A 23131-nucleotide genomic window follows, 5' to 3' on the forward strand; every position below is an offset into this window, starting at 1 on the left:
ACATAAATTAGTTGTTTCTTAGAAAATATTACCTATATACACATATTTATTTACCATATTTTCTATTATTCCCTTCCATTCTAAAATATTACAAAAATCTCTTTTTTTCCTAAAATCTCAACTCATCCGGATACATTACTCCAACTTTACAAACCCACGTTTCCCCACTCCTAATTTCACTTTTTCAATCTCTCCCTTATTTCACTCCTATAATCTAATCACGTACATTCTAAATGGGCTGAAACCAGATCTAACGTTTTAATCATCCATTAGCAATGACGGATCAAAGTTGTTCTTCATCTTCTAAAGCGCAGGTGGATAAAATCCTTAAAAGAGGGGTCAAAAATTTGCTCCTACGATTTCTCGACCTTTTTTTTCCTAAGGTTAGTTTTTGATCTTCTTTTATTGATTTTTAAACTTATTTATTTTAGTCAATTAAAAAATGACACATTAATGATAAGTTACGCCCCTCCTTGTATTATTCAATGTGTATATGATACATTAGTACTGTTATCTATCTTGTTTTAAATTTTTTGATTTTACACATAAAACCATAATTTTGGTCCATTTTTTTTAATATTTTGATTAATGTATCAAATGTTAAAGTTCATCATTATATAAATAAATACTTAAATTTTAATAAAAACAATTCAGTAAACACATACATCTTACATCTAATTCACGTTTTATATGATTTCATACATGTTATAAGGCATAAAAGATTTATTTAAATCAATAAACAAAATAAAAAAGACAAAGCAAAACATTTAAGTCATTTTTGAAATGTTATATAACGCTCTACAAACAATATTTGTCTGATCAATATACATTGTTTGATTAGTAACATGTACTAGACAACAACAACCAACATGGGTTGTGGTGCAGTGGTTGGATTGCTTCACCCATTAATCAGATTTCTCGAGTTCGAGCCCTGGATATGAAGAGATTCCTTTAGTACTCAATACCAATTCTTGTAGGAGGCGTGTTTTGTGCTATCGGTTGCATTATTCATAATTTCTCCATAAACATTTATGTAGGTTCAAGGAATCCCCTTACTGCATTATGCCCGAGTTGGGCTCTTTCGTTGTCTCCAAATCCAAAGATGTGTGGTATAAGCCGGTGCTAATTTGAGATATGTGATGGGATCTCAAGCTCTCTAGGATCCAAGGTTTCAAAACTTTATCTGATGATCCTCTGTCAAGGAATTCGAGACAACCAAATCACATCCAGCCAAAGTCATAAACAAATCCATCGTCCACTAGGACAAACATTTTTTTCTTTTTTGCACAAACCTACCGAAATCATAAATTTTAAGGAAGTCAATGATTAAAAAACGGAGCAGGCAAAATAGAGTTAGGACTAGGAAGACTGTTTTATATTTTACAAGTCTTGACTTCGTATCATAATTCATATCAGTTATTCAATTATTACTTGTATTATACACTAGTTTGAGTTATTTCATATTTCATACTGATCCTCTAATATCAACTAAAAGATATAATATATAAATATATTTTCTTGACATGATTTTAATTGATATCTATTTTTTTTTAATTTGGAGCATATATAAATAAATACTTAAATTTTAATAAAACATTCATCTTACATGTAATTTCATGTTCTATATGATTTCGTAAGTGTATTAATCAAGTAACCTATATATTTACTTATTCAATTTTATATAAATTTAAGTATCTGAAAATAGCCTAGTTTTCCAAATACACGATCACGTCTGCATCAGCCCAGTCCGGCGTTTCTGGTGGTAAGTCCTTTTCCGTCGCCGCTCTCCCCTTTATTATGAAGAATTCCGGCAGGAATACTTGCATTTTCCCTGTAATTTATTTTTTATTTTATTATTTAATTTTAAAATCGAGAAGGAAAGGAAAAAGGGAAGGGATGAGGAGAACATAGATCCCTAAAACCCCTAAAACTTTATTTAGACAAGTTTGTGATTTTGAGATTGAAAGCTGTAACAATTTCACAAAAAAATGTTTTGTAGGTTATGGAATAAGTGTCTTGATTATCAACGTTATGAGAAGCCCAAGTAAGTGTTTTGGAGTTCTGGTGCACATTCAGTTTCTTAACAATTTACAATTTTTACTTGCTCTCATATTTTATGTAATCATGGCAGTATTCACTAAGCTTTGTGATGGTATGGTACATATTATGTCGGAGTCTTTAGCTTGTGGCCTTAGAAAAAGTGATGCCTTGCACCCCAAATTGAAGCAGTCCTTCGTCAAGTATGGTCAGGTAAATGGAGTATTCTGTATTTAGGCTTGAATTTGAAAAACAGTACTCAAGAAAAAAATTGTAGAAAGTTTTGAAATAATTTCAAATTAGTAAAGCTTTATTTAGACAACCCAACTATTAACAATTGCTATATCCATTTGTGTAATTCAGAGATACCACGGCAAGCTTGTTGGTGAGGAGATAGCAATACAAACAGCTGCCAATTTACTCATTCTTCATACGGTATTTTGAATTAATTTGTTGTTGTTTTCTGTCAGAATTGATGTTTAAATTTCAATATTTAGCAAACAATAACATTTAGTAAGCTCGTATTTCTGTATTGATTGTGAGAATGTACCTTTTTTGGTGTAGATGCGAGGTGTCGTTTGTTTCAATTTGGTCTTTGTAGCGAGAGTTATTTATGTGGACCGCCGAACTCTCTTGGAATATGAGCAATATTCAAAGGAATGCATCGAAGAAATCGAGCAATTTAGGGAAGAAAAAGAACAAGAAATCAATCGACTCAGGCGAAAGCTTAAGGTGTTAAAGCTAGTAGAAGGTAAAACAAATGTATTTGTTGCACTAATTGTTGAGAAAAACGAAAACTTGTTATTCTAATATGTTGCATCTTATAATTGTTGCAGAAGATATGTCAAAAGCTGCAATTCGAGCTAGGGCCAAGGCAACTGAAAGTGAACCATGACTGAATTCCGCAAATCAATTTCCTGAATTCACAAATCATTTTTGAAATGTTATAACGCTCTACAAACAATATTTGTCTGGTCAATATACATTATTTGATTAGTAACATGTACTAGACGACTTTGGCTACTCAATACCAGTTCTTGTAGGAGGTGTGTTTTGTGCTATTGCTTGCATTATTCATGCTTTCTCCATAAACATTTCAGTAGGTTCAAGGCATCCCCTTACTGCATCATGCCCAAGTTGGGCTCTTTCGTTGTCTCCAAATCCAAAGACTCGTCCACAATTTGTGACAACTACGCTGTGGTATAAGCCAGTGCTAATTTGAGATATGTGATGGGATCTCAAGCTCTCCAAAATCCGAGGCTTCAAAACATTATTTGATGCTCCTCTGTCAAGGAATCCAAGGCTACCAAACCCCATCCAGCCAAAGCCATAAACAGAACCATCGTCCACCAGGACAAACGTTTTCCTCTTGCTTGCACAAACCTACCAAAATCATAAAATTAAATAGAAGTAAATGGTTAAAAGACGGGGCAGGCAAAATAAAGCTAGGACTAGGAAGACTGTTACATATTTTACAACCCTTGAATTATTTTGTATCATATTACTTGCGTTATACACTAGTTTGAGTTATTTCATGTTTCCAAATGTTGCCTTAGTTAATACTGGTCTTGTAATATCGACTAGCAAATGTAAAAGAAAGCCAGACCTGAACTGCTAGATGGCTCTTAAGGCTGGTCAAGTGTGACGGAGTAGTCTTATCAATCTCATCACCATGCCCCAATGCACCACAATAACCTTTCCCCCAAGTATATACCTGAAATCACAAAAATCAATCATCAGTCGTGACTAGCACTTTATTCTTTTCTGCAGTTATTTGAGTCAATCAACTTTTAGCATACATCTTAAATGAAATTATAATATCGTATTATTTTAGGTACAATGACTTACATATCCAGTGGAATCCAGTGCCACAACATGCTCATCGCCAGCAGAAACACGAACCACAGTAATGCCCTTCCTCTTAAACGACTGGATTGCACGTGGCTGAAGTTCATTCTGCTGTTCTCCATGACCAAGGCAGAAATTAGTACCCGAACCAAAAGAGTACAGAGTCCCATCATCAGACACCGCAAGTGCATAACTAGGACCAGCAGCAATCTGAACTACAGAACCAATAGATGCCAGTAATTCTATGCATGTCGGTGTTGGCCTATCCGATGTGTCACCATGACCAAGTTGACCATGTCCATTAGTTCCGCATGTGAAAACATGACCTTTCCTAGTGAGAAACATAGTAAAACTGAGACCTGCAGCAACCTGAACCAGTTCCAACAGTAGTGAGCAGTGTGTTCATGACAAAACTTAACAGCAACATCCTCATGTAGGACAATGAAGTGTTTTTTATCTCTACCATGCAATTTACACAGCATAAAAATTTCCAATTGGTTAAATTCATTAAATGATGACTGGAACCCCATGTATCATCAATTCGGCAATTTATCTATTACTCCCTCAGTCCCTCCTATTCAATTTGTTTCTCATACTTCACTTTTTAGTACGTTTCAAAAAGAATGTCTCTTTCCTTGTTAGGCAACTCTTTAATTCCAACTTACCACATGGAATGTTTAAGACACAAGATTAAAAGGCATTTTAATACATTCCATATATCCTATTCAAAAATCTTCCTTACTTTCTTAAACTCCGTGTCAAATCAAAATCAGACAAATAAATTGAAACGGAGAGAGTACTTCTTCAAAGATACTACAAAAGTAAGCCCAACTTTAAAGATAAACGAACCCAAAACATTTACAGACAATGACAAAATGCAGAAGAGCATCATACACACATTGCTGGGAACCAATTAGATCCACATTAGCACGGTAGCACCTACAATGGTATTTCCAAATTTGCTACTAAAACTAATGGACATTTCATAAGTGTTGCCTAACTCTGTTTCTCACCTTCAGTAGTTGTATGGGAAATAGAAGATTTATCCTTGTGATGCATGGGTCTTCTCATTTTGGATCTTAAAAATGCCTTTGTTTTCATTTTTAGCCTTCATTTATTCAACAGTGGCTTGTCCATCCATTTTTCAAAAAGCATTTGAAGAAATGATAGAAAGCTTATTGCAATCAAACATAGGAACAAGAAGGTGTTTATGTCATTCACAACTTGAATTATGCTATTAAAACTTAACGGAGTTTATCCTTCCGTTCCCAATTTGTATACATGTATTGAGGTAATCCCATCAGTTAGATGGCATGACATGATAGAAAGAAATTTACCTGCTTGACAGGAATATTTTTCAATGCTTCAACCATTCTTGGCCTGAAGATTGGGCGTCCGGTGTCGCTATGCCCACAACAGTATGATGAGTTATCTCCACATGTGAACACCTATACCAAGAATTGTAAACCTCATGAGTGATAGAAAATTCATTCCAATAGTATGTATATACATCCTATATTGTAGAAGAAGACAAAATATGGCAGTTTTTAGCATATTTACAACAGAGAAAGATTCTCTAACACACTTCGACTATTGCAACCTACTGTGGACTGTGGTAAAGGGATATGTCTAAGCGGTAGGACAGTTGAAAGGTTCTCTCATTGTAAAGTGCACCAATCCGCTTCGTATAGATTTTTTTTTTTTTGGTCTATCTTATTTTATTGCAGTAGCAACTAGCCACTATAAATTGGCATAATGATGACTGATTTTCTCCACAAGGGAAAGGAAAAAATGAGCAGAAGTATTTGACCAGCACTTGGATAGAAACATAGAAGTATCGACTAACATTGTACACTAAAGCTTAGGCAAATAGGAAGAATTCACCTAGTATTTTTTGTTAATAATCTCCAAGGTTAGCACCCACTTCATTGGCCACACCTTGCAGGTAAGTTTTAGGTCTAACTCATACTATAATAGTAAGAATTTTTTTTACAGACTGGCATGGTGTGGCAGTTCTTGCATTTTTCAAAGTCAATAGATATTTCAACAAATATTAGTATCAGTCTTCCAAAGGAGCCTCTCCTAAAAGAATTCTCAAAAAAAAAAAAAAAACGAAAAATGAGATTGGATTGCTTGTTTCCAATTACACTCTTCTTCTTTCACTTACTTTACTTTACTCCTCAACAGAACGAGAATTTCCACTTTTTTTCTCCTTTACTTTTCTTTTGGTATCTACAAGAAAGTAAGAGACTTATTCTCAATTCTCCTAATTTCGTCCCTCTATATCAGATCTCTTACTTTGCTTTCTCTTAGGAGAGAGAGTTGCATCAAGAAGAGAGCAAACTAGGAAAAGACATACTACGGCTAACGGAGTAGAAAAACTAGCCACAAACATAACATGAAAGCACACCAAGCCATGACTTGAGGCAAACAAGTTATGTGTAATCCCTTGAGGTTAGCCTAAAGCCTCCTCAACCATTAATACTACAGTATCTAGCTCGGCATTTCTTTTATACTCGTAAGTAAAGAGAACAGAAAAATCTTTTACATTATGCATGCAAAAAACAAAGTGCATGTAAAAGGTAAATTACTGTAATAAAAATAAGAGTAGTTGATAATATATGACGATTGCCAAACCTGTCCAGACCCTGTGACAAAAGCAGTATGATTATGCGAAGCTGAAACTTGGGCAACTTGTACGGGAACAGGAAAGTTAATTCGAGTAAATTCCACACACTGCGTTGTTTCAGGCCCATGACCAAGGACACCGCATAAACTGGAACCACAAGAGTATGCTGCTGAATCATTGATTAGCAGTGTGTGATACCTGCCACTCCTTATTTGCATCTGCCAATAACTTGTTACAGTAAGTAAGAACAAATGATGAAGTCCTAGCTACAGATTATTCTAGTAGAGCGAGTAACTAAACTCTAGAGATATTAAGATCAGAAAGATAGAAATCAATCAGCAACTAAGCCTCAATCACAAAATAGTGAGATCGACTATATGAATCATCGTTATCCATTCCATTCTATTTGGTCCCATTTCTTTGCAATACTAAATAATTCACTAAACCTTACATAGAATTCCCTAATCAAACAAAAAAATACCCTAGTACTGACTGCTATATGTGAAGCGGAGGAATCACGTGCTCCATCCAGTTGAAGAGTCCGAATTTTCACTACGGGGTTCAAAATACGAAGAAGTAAACACACAAAGAAGCCAAAGGGATTCAAAAAGTAACATTTTTGGCCCTATCTGGCTCCGCCCCTGGCCTCCATCAACAAGCATATCTCATGTCTAACAACAACAAAAACAGTGTTTTAAAACATTCCATCCATCTATTAAATAAGTAACATTTCATCCGTATATTTATTAGTCCTAAAAATAGCATTCAACCAAACAAAGTAAACATTGATAAATGAATTATAAGTTTTCCAAAGAAATAGTACATTGCCTGCAGAAGTTTCAACCATATCAGAGGACTGTTCCACTGCCATCAAGAACCTCAAAAGACGCTTCCAATTGCCGTTACATCGCTTCAACAGCTCTTCCTGAGCATTACAATGCAAAGAAGCATAGATTGAACTCAATCCACAAAGCTGAAAAGCAGCATAATCTACCAAAGACTTGAACTTTTTAGGAAACAAACCATGTGTTCCCCTAAAAGTCCTTGAAGTTAGCTCTAAACTTATTAAATCAATAACAGCTAATCGACCCGACATCAATATTTCAAGAATCAAATGTACTGGCAAATCCTCCATTGAAGTTGACCTCAAACGATCCCCCATTTTCCCTTCACAAAAACAATCTTTTAAACGAAAATGGAAACAATCAACACACTTTATCAAGAAAATATCAGATGTAAGAAAATTCGATGAAATTGAATAAGGAAATGAAGGACTTGGCGGGGAAATCTTATAATCTAAGTCGAAATAAATCATCAAGAAACAATAACCCCAAAGCACAAACTTGAACAAACAAACAAAATTAAACTTTTTTTCTAGCAAATTACAAGAAAAAACTCCAAAACCCCACAAAGATAGGAACTTTATAAACACAAATTTGAGCAAATATCGGATCTATGAATGAAAATTGAGTTGTGGGGGCCTTGATAAACAAGAAATTAAGCTAAAAGTAGGTAAAGAAACAGTCCAATAGTGGGATTTTTTTCTTTATATAGAAGTGGGAAAAGATGAAAGCGACTAAAACTAAAGCTTTAATAAACCGAAATGCTGACTGAAGAATAAAGTATTAAAGATTAACGAGCAAGGCAGAGAAAAAAAAAGAAGATTTACAGACAAAAATGTCCAACTAGGAAAGACACCAAAGTCACAGGCGAAGATTTCTCTTCTTTTTTTTTTTTATATTTCCACCGATTTTTTCTGTTCTCGGACATAAGATACGATTAAATTTGAATTTATTTTAAAATATTTTGATATAGGGATAAAACTTTTTTTTCAGCAAAGATGATCTTACAATTGAATTTAGATAAATCTTTAGTTAGTATTTGATTCTAGATTTTGTAATTTTATTTTCAAATATATATTGATTATAAAATTTGATTTATATTTTCACTTTTGGATTTTCCTTTAGGAATTTCACTTATAAAAGTTTTCTAATAAAATAATCAATTAAAAATGCAAATATGAACATAACAACAAATTTAATTTTTCAAGTTTCGACTTTTAAATTATGATCAAATGAGAGCTTAGTATAATTCTTGTTTATTTTTCCTTTTTTTTTTGTTGTTGTTTGTTTTGATTGGTCAAACAATACTCTTCTTCTTTTTAATCTTTTCTCTTTTAAAATTGATTATTATGTGAAAGTTGTCCATCCTTTTCTTTTTGAATTGATTATTAGATTATTATTTTTTAGATATTTTGATGTATACATAGGGTTATTCAAAATCAAAAATCTAAATCGATAATTAATTGTTGAATTAATGATTTACTGGTTTGGATCTGAATTTGTTATACTACACTTAAAGGATCGCTTGTTAAGAATGATAACACCAAATAATTATGAGATTAAATTATAATGTCACTTAATTTATTGTCTATTTGGTAAGTCAGAGATAACTTATCTATCCCCTTGAATAGTATAACAATATCGGGATAAAATAGTTAAATGATAAAAACACCCCTTTAAACCTTTTTTTATACATCATTATCCATATTCATGAATGATATTTTCATAAATAAATAACTTGTTCTTAAAATTTATACAAAATCGTATTACACATAACAAACCAAACACTAATAAGAAATACAGTACTAATTTCAAAAAATAATAGGAAGTTCTTCATTGCCTGTTTCTACCATACAAAAATATGCCTGGGGTCAGAACTTGATTCTTTATAACTGAACTGCAGTTAGATATTTTTTAGGGGTGCAGATAAGTTTACTGTTTTCTAAATTTGGTTTTCTGGTGTAATTCTGACACTGGGCTGCCTCCTGATATCCATGATTGATAGTTTGTGACAACATTAGGCACATAGTAGACTGTGAACCAGGGAACTTGTCGTTTTTAGGTTCATATGAATAGAGTATGATGCTTTTTCTGGAACCTGTCCTCTTAACATAATATGCATTCGACACAATGGAACATAAGGATAGGCGGGGGCCTTCAGAATTTTTTAGTCCACGACTCCTTGGCACAACTCTTACTTACATCCAGTATTTCTAGTTTCATGGTTTTCGCATATTAGTTGGATAATATAAAAGAACAAAACTTCTTTAAATCTATCTGGAATTTATCACTAAGCAAACGTTCTTGCAGATACCCCTCTGGTGGTCCATGAAGAGGCGGGACCTTCTGAAGCTAACATTTGCCCAGGAAGGCGCACGTTAGATCCTAAGCAAACCAAGTCCAAACAAGTCAAGCCAGTAACACAGCTTCAAAAGATACTTAAATTCAGGTTGTTGGAGAATAATGAAGCTGAAGATGCAAGAGAGAAGCTAAAAGAAGATTAGGTAACTGAGTGTTTTAGTAACTTAGATGTTACTACTCGAGAATGTATAGTGGAGTCGAAACAGAGCTAATACGACGTAGCAATGGATAATACTATAATTTTTCTTTATTAGTACTAGTATATGTTAACGATATAGTTGGTTGAGAACTCAGATATTGCACAATGAGCAGCAACTGAATATGACAGATAGAATCAGTTGGATACGAAAGGCTATTAATTTATAATTTTCTCCTTATATTATTATCGATGGAGCTCTCATGCCCTTGTTTACACAATTCTTTCATTGAATGTAAACATAAGAAATACTTTGAAATCTTAATATGAAGTAAATGACAATTATGTTGTTTTGGTTTTCAAAATATGGCTATATCTCAATGACCTTGACCTTAACAAGGGTCGTGGTGGAGTGGTAAGTACGCCTTTATCTTTAACCAAATGTCTCAAGTAGGGGTGTACAAAACCGAACCGAAAACCGCAAATAGAGTCAAACCGAAAAAAAAACCCGACTAGCGGTTTGGTTTGACTTGGTTTGGTATTGGAAAAAAAACCCGACTATATTTGGGTTGACTTGGTTTTAACTAAAAAAAAAAACAACCCGAGACCGACATTATATATGTAATTTTAAAATTTTATTTTATACATAAAAATATTTACTTTGATATAATTTTAAAATATTTCTTATACTATTTCATAATTTTTTATCTTTTAATATATTATTTCAAGTTTAAAACTTAGAATTCGGAATGGTCCAATAAATATTATAGTTCATAGATATTGATAATTATAATAAAAACTTAAATCAAAATCAAATTAATACTAATGCAAAAAGAAAATCAATTCAACATTGGTTTAGACAATTAAAATACATAATCTAATTTTAATTTTCCTTAAATATTTAGTAGTGTAAGTGTAACTAATACTTATTAAACTTATTTTAGCATGATTTAGTATGATCATTTTCATTATGACTTTGCAATATTTATTTTATATGATGATTTCATTATTATTTTTTATTGAATATTTTAGTGTCATTAGTACTCATCTCATATTTTGTGTTATTCATGAAGAAATTTTAATGAAAACATATATAAGATCTTTAAAATTGTTTATAAAAACAATAAATTAAGTATGTATATTAATAAAATATATGTATATAATTCATCGGTTCGGTTCGATTATTTCTTCGATTTTTTTCGAATAAAACCATAATCAAACCAAATACTACAGGTTTTCCAAAATCTAAAACCAAACCAAACCAAACCCAAATAAAATCGGTTTTATTTTATCGATTTGATTTGGTTTTTCGATTTGGATCGGTTTTTATCCAAACCGTTAACACCCTAATTATAACCATAACGTTTGTTGTGGTATTATAATTCTAAGCAAGTAATTACAAAAGTGCAGAAGTGTTACACATTAAGTTTCGTAATACAATTATCCATGTAATAATGAATTGTAATATCCATACCAAATAGTAAGATAATGAATCTGAAACATTTAAATAAAAAAACTTGATATGTTATTTAAAATAATTTAAAATTCTTGCTAAAAAGTACAAAACACAAATAATATATGATAATTAAGAATTTAAAACTAATTGTTACAATCTAACAATTGTGCTGGGAAACAAAAGCCTCCAAGCAAATGTTCTAATGTGTGAAATCATATTAGCCATAAATATATTTGTGGCAATGCATAGACAAAAGGAACAATGAGTTCTTAATATTTGAGTCAAAGTTGAAAGTTGCAATGTTCGTAAAAGTTTGTAGCCAGTGAGAAGAGGAGCACCAATCAACACGTTCAATAACTATTATCTTTGCACCTTAAAAAAATGTAATCAGATTACTCTATAAGAAAAAAATTATTAATATCAATCATATAATTAGCCTTCTGAAAAAATCAACCCATCCACAATCGATGCATTCCGGCTAGATCGGCTATCACCCAAACACACTACAATACTGGTAGTTGAACATGAGAAGAGATGGTGGTTTTCATCATGATTTCGTAGAAGATCATATTATAGTAAAAAATTTAAGAGTACTGAAAATTGAATCTGACACATCTACACTAATTTGGGATCAAACAATTTTACATACTTTCCATCACTTAACTTCCTTCTCTATTTTATGCAAACTTTGAGTGGGCATAAAATAAAAGAAGGGGGGTTGAAATCAAAGAATAAAGAATATGCTTAAAAGTTACGTAGCAGGAGATGAGAAATTAGCAACTTCATCTTGCCTTTAAATAGTGTTCATTTCTAGTTCTTTGAAATGTCCTTAAAACATTGACTAATTGAATTAATTTACTCATTAATATTCAATTCAACTTTTCTAACTTTCTATAGCAATTAATGAAAATTTTGCAATTGGTTGATGTAAGTTGTCACTTGTAGCAATCAGTTTGAGCCACCGACGTTTCATACTAAATTATGATCATTATCTTTAATAAATACAAATACTTTCTTTTTATGGTATGAAATGTGTGTATTTATATTTTTATATTAAATTTTCTTTTAAATGATAGTTTTTTGTAGGATAAAATAACTATTTAACTTTAAATGGGTGATTTGGTAATTTAATTTTCCACTCTTAGAATAAGTATGATATAGAGTAGACGATATGCTAGTGTAGGGGCAAAATAATATGATATGATGATAATCAAAAATTTAATATAAAAATAATAAATAAAGAGGAAAAGAAAGGAAAAAAAAACATTTTTGAGATATAAATGAGGGAGAATTTGAATGTCCTCAACCATTATTAAATTGATTGAATTAAGTGTGAGCACTAAAGTGCTATTGCTCCACTTTCAGATCATCCGTTTCCAATTCATGTCTGATTGTAGTTATTTTTATTTTTTTTGAACTTATGGTGCAAAATAATGACTATTTAGTTAAAGTATTAATTTAGTAGAATGACAAAATGATAATTCAACTTTGAAGATAATATATTTTCACTTATCATAATATATGATGATGATGATGATGATATAATTACATGATGGTAATTTGTACCTTTATTTTTATTATGATTTGGTCTATAATTTATTTTATACTATTAAGAAAAGGGAATGTGCTTTCCTGAAAATGCATTGAATTTGAAGGGTATTTCAGACATTTCAGCGTTCACGTGTTTATCTTTCCACCACATCGACCTTAACGCCTCCTTCCATGTACAACATTGCCAAACACCTCCATTTTCAGGCTTTGTTCTCTTCTCTTCCTCTCTTCTTCCATTTGCTTTTTAGCAGAGTTAGCACTTGCATTCTCCACCAATTCTAACACCACCGTCAAATTTTACTATCGAACACCTTCGTACTTCGGTGGAGTTTATAACTACCTACTACCTTAGGTGAGTTGTTTCTGCTATTGGCTAGGCATTTCATTGCTTTTCAGAATCCGACAAATATTATGGTTATCTCTAGCTTGTGCATAGTTTGATTTTATTTTGAAATTAAAGATAAGATAAAACCAAAAAGAAATAATAGAGAAAATGACATGAATAGTGCCTTAACTATTGGAGTAGGTTTAAAATGGTCCTTTAATTATACACTTAACGGATTTAGTCATTTAATTATTCAAAAACTTATCAACTTTGGTCCCTTAACTATACACTTACCGGTTTTAGTCTCTTTACTATAAACTTACTGATTTTAGTCCTTTAAATATTCAAACACTTATCAAGTTTGATTTTTGTCTATTTTTTGTAATACAAATAGCTTAGGTTTATATTAACCGAAATCTTCTTGAAATTAAATCTTTAACCCATTTTTTAAGTTGTTTCTCTATCCCCGGCCTTTTTTGTTCAAACTACTCTTATGAAAATAACAATAATGTCAACGATTCAAAATAAAATTAAAGAGGAAATATAAGTCATAATTTTATTCAATGGAGGATAAAATTAAGCATATAATTATTGTTGTTAATGACTTGAATCCGCACTTGAATATGCTAATCAGTGCGAATTTTATTTAATTTACTCAAATTTCTTTACGTAATATAAAATGAATAGAATAATAAAATTGATCTACTTTTAAAAAAATTACAAATCTACCATTTTATAAATTCCCATTTTTGAAAAATTAAACAAATTTAGTTCAATGAAGTCATTGGAGTACAAACTTTGGATTTAACGGCTAATAATTTTTTTCTTTTTATAATATAGTTTAGCATATTCAAGTCATTAGTAGCAGTAATATGCTTCATTTTATCTTCTGTTGAATAAAATTATTACTTATACGTGAATATTATTTTAAATCGTTGAGGTTAAGGTCCTTCGCATAAGGTTAATTTGAAGAAAAGTAGTGGAGAGAGAGAAACAACAGAAAAAGTTGCTAAATGATTTAATTTCTCGAGGTGTGGATTCCATTAATATAAACTTAAGTTATTTGTATGTAAAAAATGGGCGAAGACCAAACCTGGTAAATTTTGGAATACTTAAAGGACTAAAATCGATAAGTTTATAGTTAAGAGACTAAAACTGATAAGTGTATAGTTAAAGGACCAAAGTTGATAAGTTTTTGAATAATTAAAGGATTAAATATGTTAAATGTATTGTTAATGGACCATTTTAAACCTACTTCTATAGTTAAAGAACTATTTATGTCATTTTCTTAGAAATAATACATAAATGTATTTTCTTAACTTAATTTTAATTGATATTTATGTTTTTTAATATTGAGTATATATAAATAAATACTTAATTTTTGATAAAAATAGTTCACAATACAGTTAACCTAAAGATAGCTTATTTTCCAAATACACATCGACGTCTGAGCTCCGGCGGTAACTCCTCTGCATTAGCTCCGAGCGGTAAGTGCTTTTCTGTCAGTGCTCTGCCCTTTATTATTTGCATGTACTTTATTTTTCAAGGGAAGGGAAGGGAAAGGAAAGGAAAGGAAACCCTAAACTTTATTCAGAGAAGTTTACGAAAGCTGTAACAATTTCACAAAAAAAAATTGTAGGTTATTCCATCTCTAGAACATCAAGAACATCAACATTATGAGAAGCCCAAGTAAGTTTTTAAGTTTTTTCGAGTTCTATTTGTGTTTCATCATTTTTGAAGTTTATGACTTTTATGTTATTGTGAGTCCATAGTCCAAAGTTTGCTGGAATTCCAACTTCCTATTCTTAGTTTGACTTATAACAGAGCATTGGGACTATCCTGATTAAACCCCAAAACTGGTGTTAATTCGGAGTGCATCAACAGATGATAGAAACAAACAGCTAGATACTTTTACATATACTATCTATACATACATGTGAATTTGGGTTGATCATAGAAAATCAAGTAGGATTGCAGTATTAGTCAATTTGGAATTATCTTGATTAGTTGGTCCAGTTGCATCCCCAATTTAGCAGAGTGATAGTGAGCTTTCAGCTTGGTCTTTCCGATTAAGTTAAAGTCCAAAGTAGGCTTTGGAGGCTAGGTTATAATTGGTCCCGTCTATGGGCAAGCCTAGCATGCATCAAATTGAAAGTTTAAAATCGTATGTATTTTGAACTGTTGTGTATTCTTGCACATTCAGTTTCTTAACAATTCTTACTTGGCCTCATCTTTATGTAATCATGGCAGTATTCACTAAGCTTTTTGATGGCATGGTACATATTATGTCGGAGTCTTTAACTTCTGGCCTTAGAAAAAGTGATGCCTTGCACCCCAAATTGAAGCAGTCCTTCGTCAAGTATGGTCAGGTAAATGAAGTATTCTGTATTTTAGGCTTAAATTTGAAAAACAGTTCTCAAGAAAAAAATTGTAGAAAGTTTTGAAATAATTTCAAATTAGCAAAACTTTACTTGGACAACCCAACTATTAACAATTGCTATATCCCTTTCTGTAATTCAGAGATACCATGGCAAGCCTGTTGGTGAGGAGCTAGCAATACAAACAGCTGCCAATTTACTCATTCTTCATACGGTATTTTGAATTAATTTGTTGTTGTTTTCTGTTCAAATTTCAATGTTTAGCGAACAATAACATTTAGTAAGCTTGTGTAACAAGGGTGTAGTATCCGCCACCTCAGCTTAACACTCGTATTTCTGTATTGATTGTGAGAATGTACCTTTTTTGGTGTAGATGCGAGGTGTCGTTTGTTTCAATTTGGTCTTTGTAGCGAGAGTTATTTATGTGGACCGCCAAACTCTCTTGGAATATGAGCAATATTCAAAGGAATACATCGAAGAAGTCGAGCAATTTAGGGAAGAAAAAGAACAAGAAATCAATCGACTCAGGCGAAAGCTTAAGGTGTTAAAGCTAGTAGAAGGTAAAGCAAGAATTGTACCCTTTGGTATATCTCTATATATAAGCTCGCTTGCATTCAAAACAATTAATGATAAAAGCATTCTAGAAACCTATTTTTCTTATTAAATGTTAGCGTAGATCATGTATTTGTTGCACTAATTGTTGAGAAAAACGAAAACTTGTTATTCTAATATGTTGCATCTTATAATTGTTGCAGACGATATGTCAAAAGCTGCAATTCGAGCTAGGGCCAAGGCGACTGAAAGTGAACCATGACTGAATTCTGCAAAGTCAATTTCTTCTTGTTCTTATTTAATGTATAGACATTAATTAGTAGAGACACAAAAACGTTAAGTAGGCTAAAATTGTAAAATCTACCTCCTCAGACCCTGCTTTTGGGAATGCGTTGTTCTTTTTTTAGGCTAAAACTATGTTCTCTTCAATTAGCTGCATGTGATGAGTTATGGCTGTAATGATCCAGGCGATTGCATAACTAGTGAATTATGTTTGGGTAATTGAAGACGATTGCAGCAAGGTAGGAATTGTGACTCTTTTTAACATGTTGAAAGTCTCCATTAAAGAGTAATTGATCTTTAGGAGACTTTAATTAGTGCTTTCGTAATGTTGTTTTCTGCTCTTCTGTACCTGGGATGAGGAAGAGGTTGTAATGAACTTCAGAAGTCAATAATGTGTGATTGTTTTTTTGTATCATACAACAAAAAATTGTATTTACACAAGAACACTAACAAAAGATTTAATCAATAAACAAATAAAAGACAAAGCAAAACATTGAAGTCATTTTTGAAATGTTATATAACGCTCTACAAACAATATTTGTCTAGTCAAAGTACATTATTTGATTAGTAACATGTACTAGACGACTTTGGCACTTTAGTACTCGATACTAGTTCTTGTACGAGGCGTGTTTTCCGCTATTGCTTGCATTATTCATGCTTTCTCCATAAACATTTCAGTAGGTTCAAGGCATCCCCTTACTGTATCATGCCCGAGTTGGGCTCTTTCGTTGTCTCCAAATCCAAAGACGCGTCCACAATTTGTGACAACAACAGTGTGGTATAAGCCAGTGCTAATTTGAGATATGTGATGGGATCTCAAGCTCTCCAGAATCCGAGGTTTCAAAACTTTATTTGATGCTCCTCTATCAAGGAATCCGAGGCTACCAAACCCCATCCAGCCAAAGCCATAAACAGAACCATCATCCACCAGGACAAACGTTTTCCTTTTGCTTGCACAAACCTACCAAAATCATAAAATTTAAGGAAATCAATGATTAAAAGACTGGGCAGGCAAAATAAAGCTAAGACTAGAAAGACTGTTATATATTTTACATGTCTTGAATTACTTTGCATCATATTATTTGTGTTATATACTAGTTTGAGTTATTTCATGTTGCCTTAGTTAATACTGATCTTGTAATATCGACTAGCGAATGTAAAAGAATGCCAGACCTGAACTGCTAGTTGGCTCTTAAGGCTGGTCAAGTGTGACGGAGTAGTCTTATCAATCTCATCACCATGCCCCAATGCACCACAATAACCTTTCCCCCAAGTATATACCTGAAATCACGAAAATCATCATCAGTCGTGACTAGCACTTTATTCTTTTCTGCAGTTATTTAAGTCAACCAACTTTTAGCATACATCTTAAATGGAATTATAATATCGTGTTATTTTAGGTACAATGACTTACATATCCAGTGGAATCCAGTGCCACAACATGTTCATCACCAGCAGAAACACGAGCCACATTAATGCCCTTCCTCTTAAATGACTGGATTGCACGTGGCTGGAGTTCATTCTGCTGTTCTCCATGACCAAGGCAGAAATTAGTACCCGAACCGAAAGAGTACAGAGTCCCATCATCAGACACAGCAAGTGCATAACTAGGTCCAGCAGCAATCTGAACTACAGAACCAACAGATGCCAGTAATTCTATGCATGTCGGTGTTGGCCTATCCGACGTGTCACCAAGACCAAGTTGACCATGTCCGTTAGTTCCGCATGTGAAAACATGACCTTTCCTAGTGAGAAACATAGTAAAACTGAGACCTGCAGCAACCTGAACCAGTTCCAACAGTAGTGAGCAGTGTATTCATGACAAAACTTAACAGCAACATCCTCGTGTAGGACAATGAAGTGTTTTTTATCTCTACCATGCAATTTACACAGCATAAAAATTTCCAATTGGTTAAATTCATTAAATGATGACTGGAACCCCATGTATCATCGATTCGGCAATTTATCTATTACTCCCTCGGTCCCTCCTATTCAATTTGTTTCTCATACTTCACTTTTTAGTACGTTTCAAAAAGAATGTCTCTTTCCTTGTTAGGCTACTCTTTAATCCCAACTTACCACATGGAATGTTTAAGACACAAGATTAAAAGGCATTTTAATACATTCCATATATCCTATTCAAAAATCTTCCTTACTTTCTTAAACTCCGTGTCAAATCAAAATCAGACAAATAAATTGAAATGGAGAGAGTTCTTCAAAGATACTACAAAAGTAAGCCCAACTTTAAAGATAAACGAACCCAAAACATTTACAGACAATGACAAAATGCAGAAGAGCATCATACACACATTGCTGGGAACCAATTAGATCCACATTAGCACGGTAGCACCTACAATGGTATTTCCAAATTTGCTACTAAAACTAATGGACATTTCATAAGTGTTGCCTAACTCTGTTTCTCACCTTCAGTAGTTGTATGGGAAATAGAAGATTTATCCTTGTGATGCATGGGTCTTCTCATTTTGGATCTTAAAAATGCCTTTGTTTTCATTTTTAGCCTTCATTTATTCAACAGTGGCTTGTCCATCCATTTTTCAAAAAGCATTTGAAGAAATGATAGAAAGCTTATTGCAATCAAACATAGGAACAAGAAGGTGTTTATGTCATTCACAACTTGAATTATGCTATTAAAACTTAACGGAGTTTATCCTTCCGTTCCCAATTTGTATACATGTATTGAGGTAATCCCATCAGTTAGATGGCATGACATGATAGAAAGAAATTTACCTGCTTGACAGGAATATTTTTCAATGCTTCAACCATTCTTGGCCTGAAGATTGGGCGTCCGGTGTCGCTATGCCCACAACAGTATGATGAGTTATCTCCACATGTGAACACCTATACCAAGAATTGTAAACCTCATGAGTGATAGAAAATTCATTCCAATAGTATGTATATACATCCTATATTGTAGAAGAAGACAAAATATGGCAGTTTTTAGCATATTTACAACAGAGAAAGATTCTCTAACACACTTCGACTATTGCAACCTACTGTGGACTGTGGTAAAGGGATATGTCTAAGCGGTAGGACAGTTGAAAGGTTCTCTCATTGTAAAGTGCACCAATCCGCTTCGTATAGATTTTTTTTTTTTTGGTCTATCTTATTTTATTGCAGTAGCAACTAGCCACTATAAATTGGCATAATGATGACTGATTTTCTCCACAAGGGAAAGGAAAAAATGAGCAGAAGTATTTGACCAGCACTTGGATAGAAACATAGAAGTATCGACTAACATTGTACACTAAAGCTTAGGCAAATAGGAAGAATTCACCTAGTATTTTTTGTTAATAATCTCCAAGGTTAGCACCCACTTCATTGGCCACACCTTGCAGGTAAGTTTTAGGTCTAACTCATACTATAATAGTAAGAATTTTTTTTACAGACTGGCATGGTGTGGCAGTTCTTGCATTTTTCAAAGTCAATAGATATTTCAACAAATATTAGTATCAGTCTTCCAAAGGAGCCTCTCCTAAAAGAATTCTCAAAAAAAAAAAAAAAACGAAAAATGAGATTGGATTGCTTGTTTCCAATTACACTCTTCTTCTTTCACTTACTTTACTTTACTCCTCAACAGAACGAGAATTTCCACTTTTTTTCTCCTTTACTTTTCTTTTGGTATCTACAAGAAAGTAAGAGACTTATTCTCAATTCTCCTAATTTCGTCCCTCTATATCAGATCTCTTACTTTGCTTTCTCTTAGGAGAGAGAGTTGCATCAAGAAGAGAGCAAACTAGGAAAAGACATACTACGGCTAACGGAGTAGAAAAACTAGCCACAAACATAACATGAAAGCACACCAAGCCATGACTTGAGGCAAACAAGTTATGTGTAATCCCTTGAGGTTAGCCTAAAGCCTCCTCAACCATTAATACTACAGTATCTAGCTCGGCATTTCTTTTATACTCGTAAGTAAAGAGAACAGAAAAATCTTTTACATTATGCATGCAAAAAACAAAGTGCATGTAAAAGGTAAATTACTGTAATAAAAATAAGAGTAGTTGATAATATATGACGATTGCCAAACCTGTCCAGACCCTGTGACAAAAGCAGTATGATTATGCGAAGCTGAAACTTGGGCAACTTGTACGGGAACAGGAAAGTTAATTCGAGTAAATTCCACACACTGCGTTGTTTCAGGCCCATGACCAAGGACACCGCATAAACTGGAACCACAAGAGTATGCTGCTGAATCATTGATTAGCAGTGTGTGATACCTGCCACTCCTTATTTGCATCTGCCAATAACTTGTTACAGTAAGTAAGAACAAATGATGAAGTCCTAGCTACAGATTATTCTAGTAGAGCGAGTAACTAAACTCTAGAGATATTAAGATCAGAAAGATAGAAATCAATCAGCAACTAAGCCTCAATCACAAAATAGTGAGATCGACTATATGAATCATCGTTATCCATTCCATTCTATTTGGTCCCATTTCTTTGCAATACTAAATAATTCACTAAACCTTACATAGAATTCCCTAATCAAACAAAAAAATACCCTAGTACTGACTGCTATATGTGAAGCGGAGGAATCACGTGCTCCATCCAGTTGAAGAGTCCGAATTTTCACTACGGGGTTCAAAATACGAAGAAGTAAACACACAAAGAAGCCAAAGGGATTCAAAAAGTAACATTTTTGGCCCTATCTGGCTCCGCCCCTGGCCTCCATCAACAAGCATATCTCATGTCTAACAACAACAAAAACAGTGTTTTAAAACATTCCATCCATCTATTAAATAAGTAACATTTCATCCGTATATTTATTAGTCCTAAAAATAGCATTCAACCAAACAAAGTAAACATTGATAAATGAATTATAAGTTTTCCAAAGAAATAGTACATTGCCTGCAGAAGTTTCAACCATATCAGAGGACTGTTCCACTGCCATCAAGAACCTCAAAAGACGCTTCCAATTGCCGTTACATCGCTTCAACAGCTCTTCCTGAGCATTACAATGCAAAGAAGCATAGATTGAACTCAATCCACAAAGCTGAAAAGCAGCATAATCTACCAAAGACTTGAACTTTTTAGGAAACAAACCATGTGTTCCCCTAAAAGTCCTTGAAGTTAGCTCTAAACTTATTAAATCAATAACAGCTAATCGACCCGACATCAATATTTCAAGAATCAAATGTACTGGCAAATCCTCCATTGAAGTTGACCTCAAACGATCCCCCATTTTCCCTTCACAAAAACAATCTTTTAAACGAAAATGGAAACAATCAACACACTTTATCAAGAAAATATCAGATGTAAGAAAATTCGATGAAATTGAATAAGGAAATGAAGGACTTGGCGGGGAAATCTTATAATCTAAGTCGAAATAAATCATCAAGAAACAATAACCCCAAAGCACAAACTTGAACAAACAAACAAAATTAAACTTTTTTTCTAGCAAATTACAAGAAAAAACTCCAAAACCCCACAAAGATAGGAACTTTATAAACACAAATTTGAGCAAATATCGGATCTATGAATGAAAATTGAGTTGTGGGGGCCTTGATAAACAAGAAATTAAGCTAAAAGTAGGTAAAGAAACAGTCCAATAGTGGGATTTTTTTCTTTATATAGAAGTGGGAAAAGATGAAAGCGACTAAAACTAAAGCTTTAATAAACCGAAATGCTGACTGAAGAATAAAGTATTAAAGATTAACGAGCAAGGCAGAGAAAAAAAAAGAAGATTTACAGACAAAAATGTCCAACTAGGAAAGACACCAAAGTCACAGGCGAAGATTTCTCTTCTTTTTTTTTTTTATATTTCCACCGATTTTTTCTGTTCTCGGACATAAGATACGATTAAATTTGAATTTATTTTAAAATATTTTGATATAGGGATAAAACTTTTTTTTCAGCAAAGATGATCTTACAATTGAATTTAGATAAATCTTTAGTTAGTATTTGATTCTAGATTTTGTAATTTTATTTTCAAATATATATTGATTATAAAATTTGATTTATATTTTCACTTTTGGATTTTCCTTTAGGAATTTCACTTATAAAAGTTTTCTAATAAAATAATCAATTAAAAATGCAAATATGAACATAACAACAAATTTAATTTTTCAAGTTTCGACTTTTAAATTATGATCAAATGAGAGCTTAGTATAATTCTTGTTTATTTTTCCTTTTTTTTTTGTTGTTGTTTGTTTTGATTGGTCAAACAATACTCTTCTTCTTTTTAATCTTTTCTCTTTTAAAATTGATTATTATGTGAAAGTTGTCCATCCTTTTCTTTTTGAATTGATTATTAGATTTTTTTAATTTTTTTTTCTAGATATTTTGATGTATATATAGGGTTATTCAAAATCAAAAATCTAAATCGATAATTAATTGTTGAATTAATGATTTACTGGTTTGGTTCTGAATTTATTATACTACACTTAGGGATCGCTTGTTAAGAATGATAACACCAAATAATTATGAGATTAAATTATAATGTCACTTAATTTATTGTCTATTTGGTAAGTCAGATATAACTTATCCATCCTCTTGAATAGTATAACAATATCGGAATAAAATAGTTAAATGACAAAAACACCCCTTTAAACCTTTTTTTATACATCATTATCCACATTCATGAATGATATTTTCATAAATAAATAACTTGTTCTTAAAATTTATACAAAAACATATTACACATAACAAACCAAACACTAATAAAAAATACAGTAATAATTTCAACATAACATATCTTATCATAATTAATCTATC

The 23131-nt window shown here is 32.5% G+C and overlaps 3 protein-coding genes across 6 annotated transcripts in view; 1 reads left to right on the forward strand and 2 right to left on the reverse strand.

Moving 5' to 3' along the window:
- The window catches only part of LOC125875615 (ABC transporter G family member 9-like), a 188696-nt gene that overhangs the window by 150460 nt on the left and 15105 nt on the right, over positions 1–23131 (reverse strand). The gene's annotated exons all lie outside the window — the stretch shown is intronic.
- LOC125875636 (uncharacterized) lies at positions 1793–16666 on the forward strand. Of its 4 annotated transcripts, XM_049556634.1 has the most exons (7): positions 13187–13212; positions 14592–14672; positions 14825–14874; positions 15436–15554; positions 15706–15777; positions 15937–16123; positions 16319–16666. In XM_049556634.1, exons 3-7 carry the CDS (start codon positions 14862–14864, stop codon positions 16375–16377), a joined length of 450 nt encoding a protein of 149 aa, XP_049412591.1. In that variant the 5' UTR covers positions 13187–13212; positions 14592–14672; positions 14825–14861; the 3' UTR covers positions 16378–16666. The 4 variants fall into 4 exon arrangements, with proteins under 4 accessions (XP_049412593.1, XP_049412592.1, XP_049412594.1 ...); XM_049556637.1 differs by lacking the exon at positions 14825–14874 and having other exon boundaries at positions 13173–13212; positions 16319–16644; XM_049556636.1 differs by lacking the exons at positions 13187–13212; positions 14592–14672; positions 14825–14874; ... (2 more) ...; positions 15937–16123; positions 16319–16666 and adding exons at positions 1793–2044; positions 2132–2250; positions 2401–2472; positions 2602–2788; positions 2874–3011.
- LOC125875617 (ultraviolet-B receptor UVR8) lies at positions 3059–22118 on the reverse strand. Its single transcript, XM_049556611.1, has 7 exons — positions 21261–22118; positions 20446–20655; positions 19146–19256; positions 17812–18180; positions 17571–17678; positions 17079–17358; positions 3059–3140 (listed from the first exon to the last, which is right to left on the reverse strand). Exons 1-7 carry the CDS (start codon positions 21750–21752, stop codon positions 3112–3114), a joined length of 1599 nt encoding a protein of 532 aa, XP_049412568.1. The 5' UTR covers positions 21753–22118; the 3' UTR covers positions 3059–3111.

This window comes from Solanum stenotomum, chromosome 9, assembly GCF_019186545.1.
Source record: "Solanum stenotomum isolate F172 chromosome 9, ASM1918654v1, whole genome shotgun sequence".
Lineage (NCBI taxonomy): Eukaryota > Viridiplantae > Streptophyta > Magnoliopsida > Solanales > Solanaceae > Solanum > Solanum stenotomum.

Coding starts and splice junctions, on each gene's coding strand:
- LOC125875617 (XM_049556611.1), bottom strand. CDS start 21,752: ATGATTTATTTCGACTTAGATTATAAGATTTCCCCGCCAAGTCCTTCA. Junction 17,679..17,811: donor CACTGGATTCCACTGGATAT/GTAAGTCATTGT, acceptor TCGTGATTTCAG/GTATATACTTGGGGGAAAGG. Junction 3,141..17,078: donor AGTAAGGGGATGCCTTGAAC/CTACTGAAATGT, acceptor GATGCCTTGAAC/CTACTGAAATGTTTATGGAG.
- LOC125875636 (XM_049556636.1), top strand. Junction 2,251..2,400: donor CCTTCGTCAAGTATGGTCAG/GTAAATGGAGTA, acceptor TGTGTAATTCAG/AGATACCACGGCAAGCTTGT. Junction 2,473..2,601: donor ATTTACTCATTCTTCATACG/GTATTTTGAATT, acceptor TTTTTGGTGTAG/ATGCGAGGTGTCGTTTGTTT.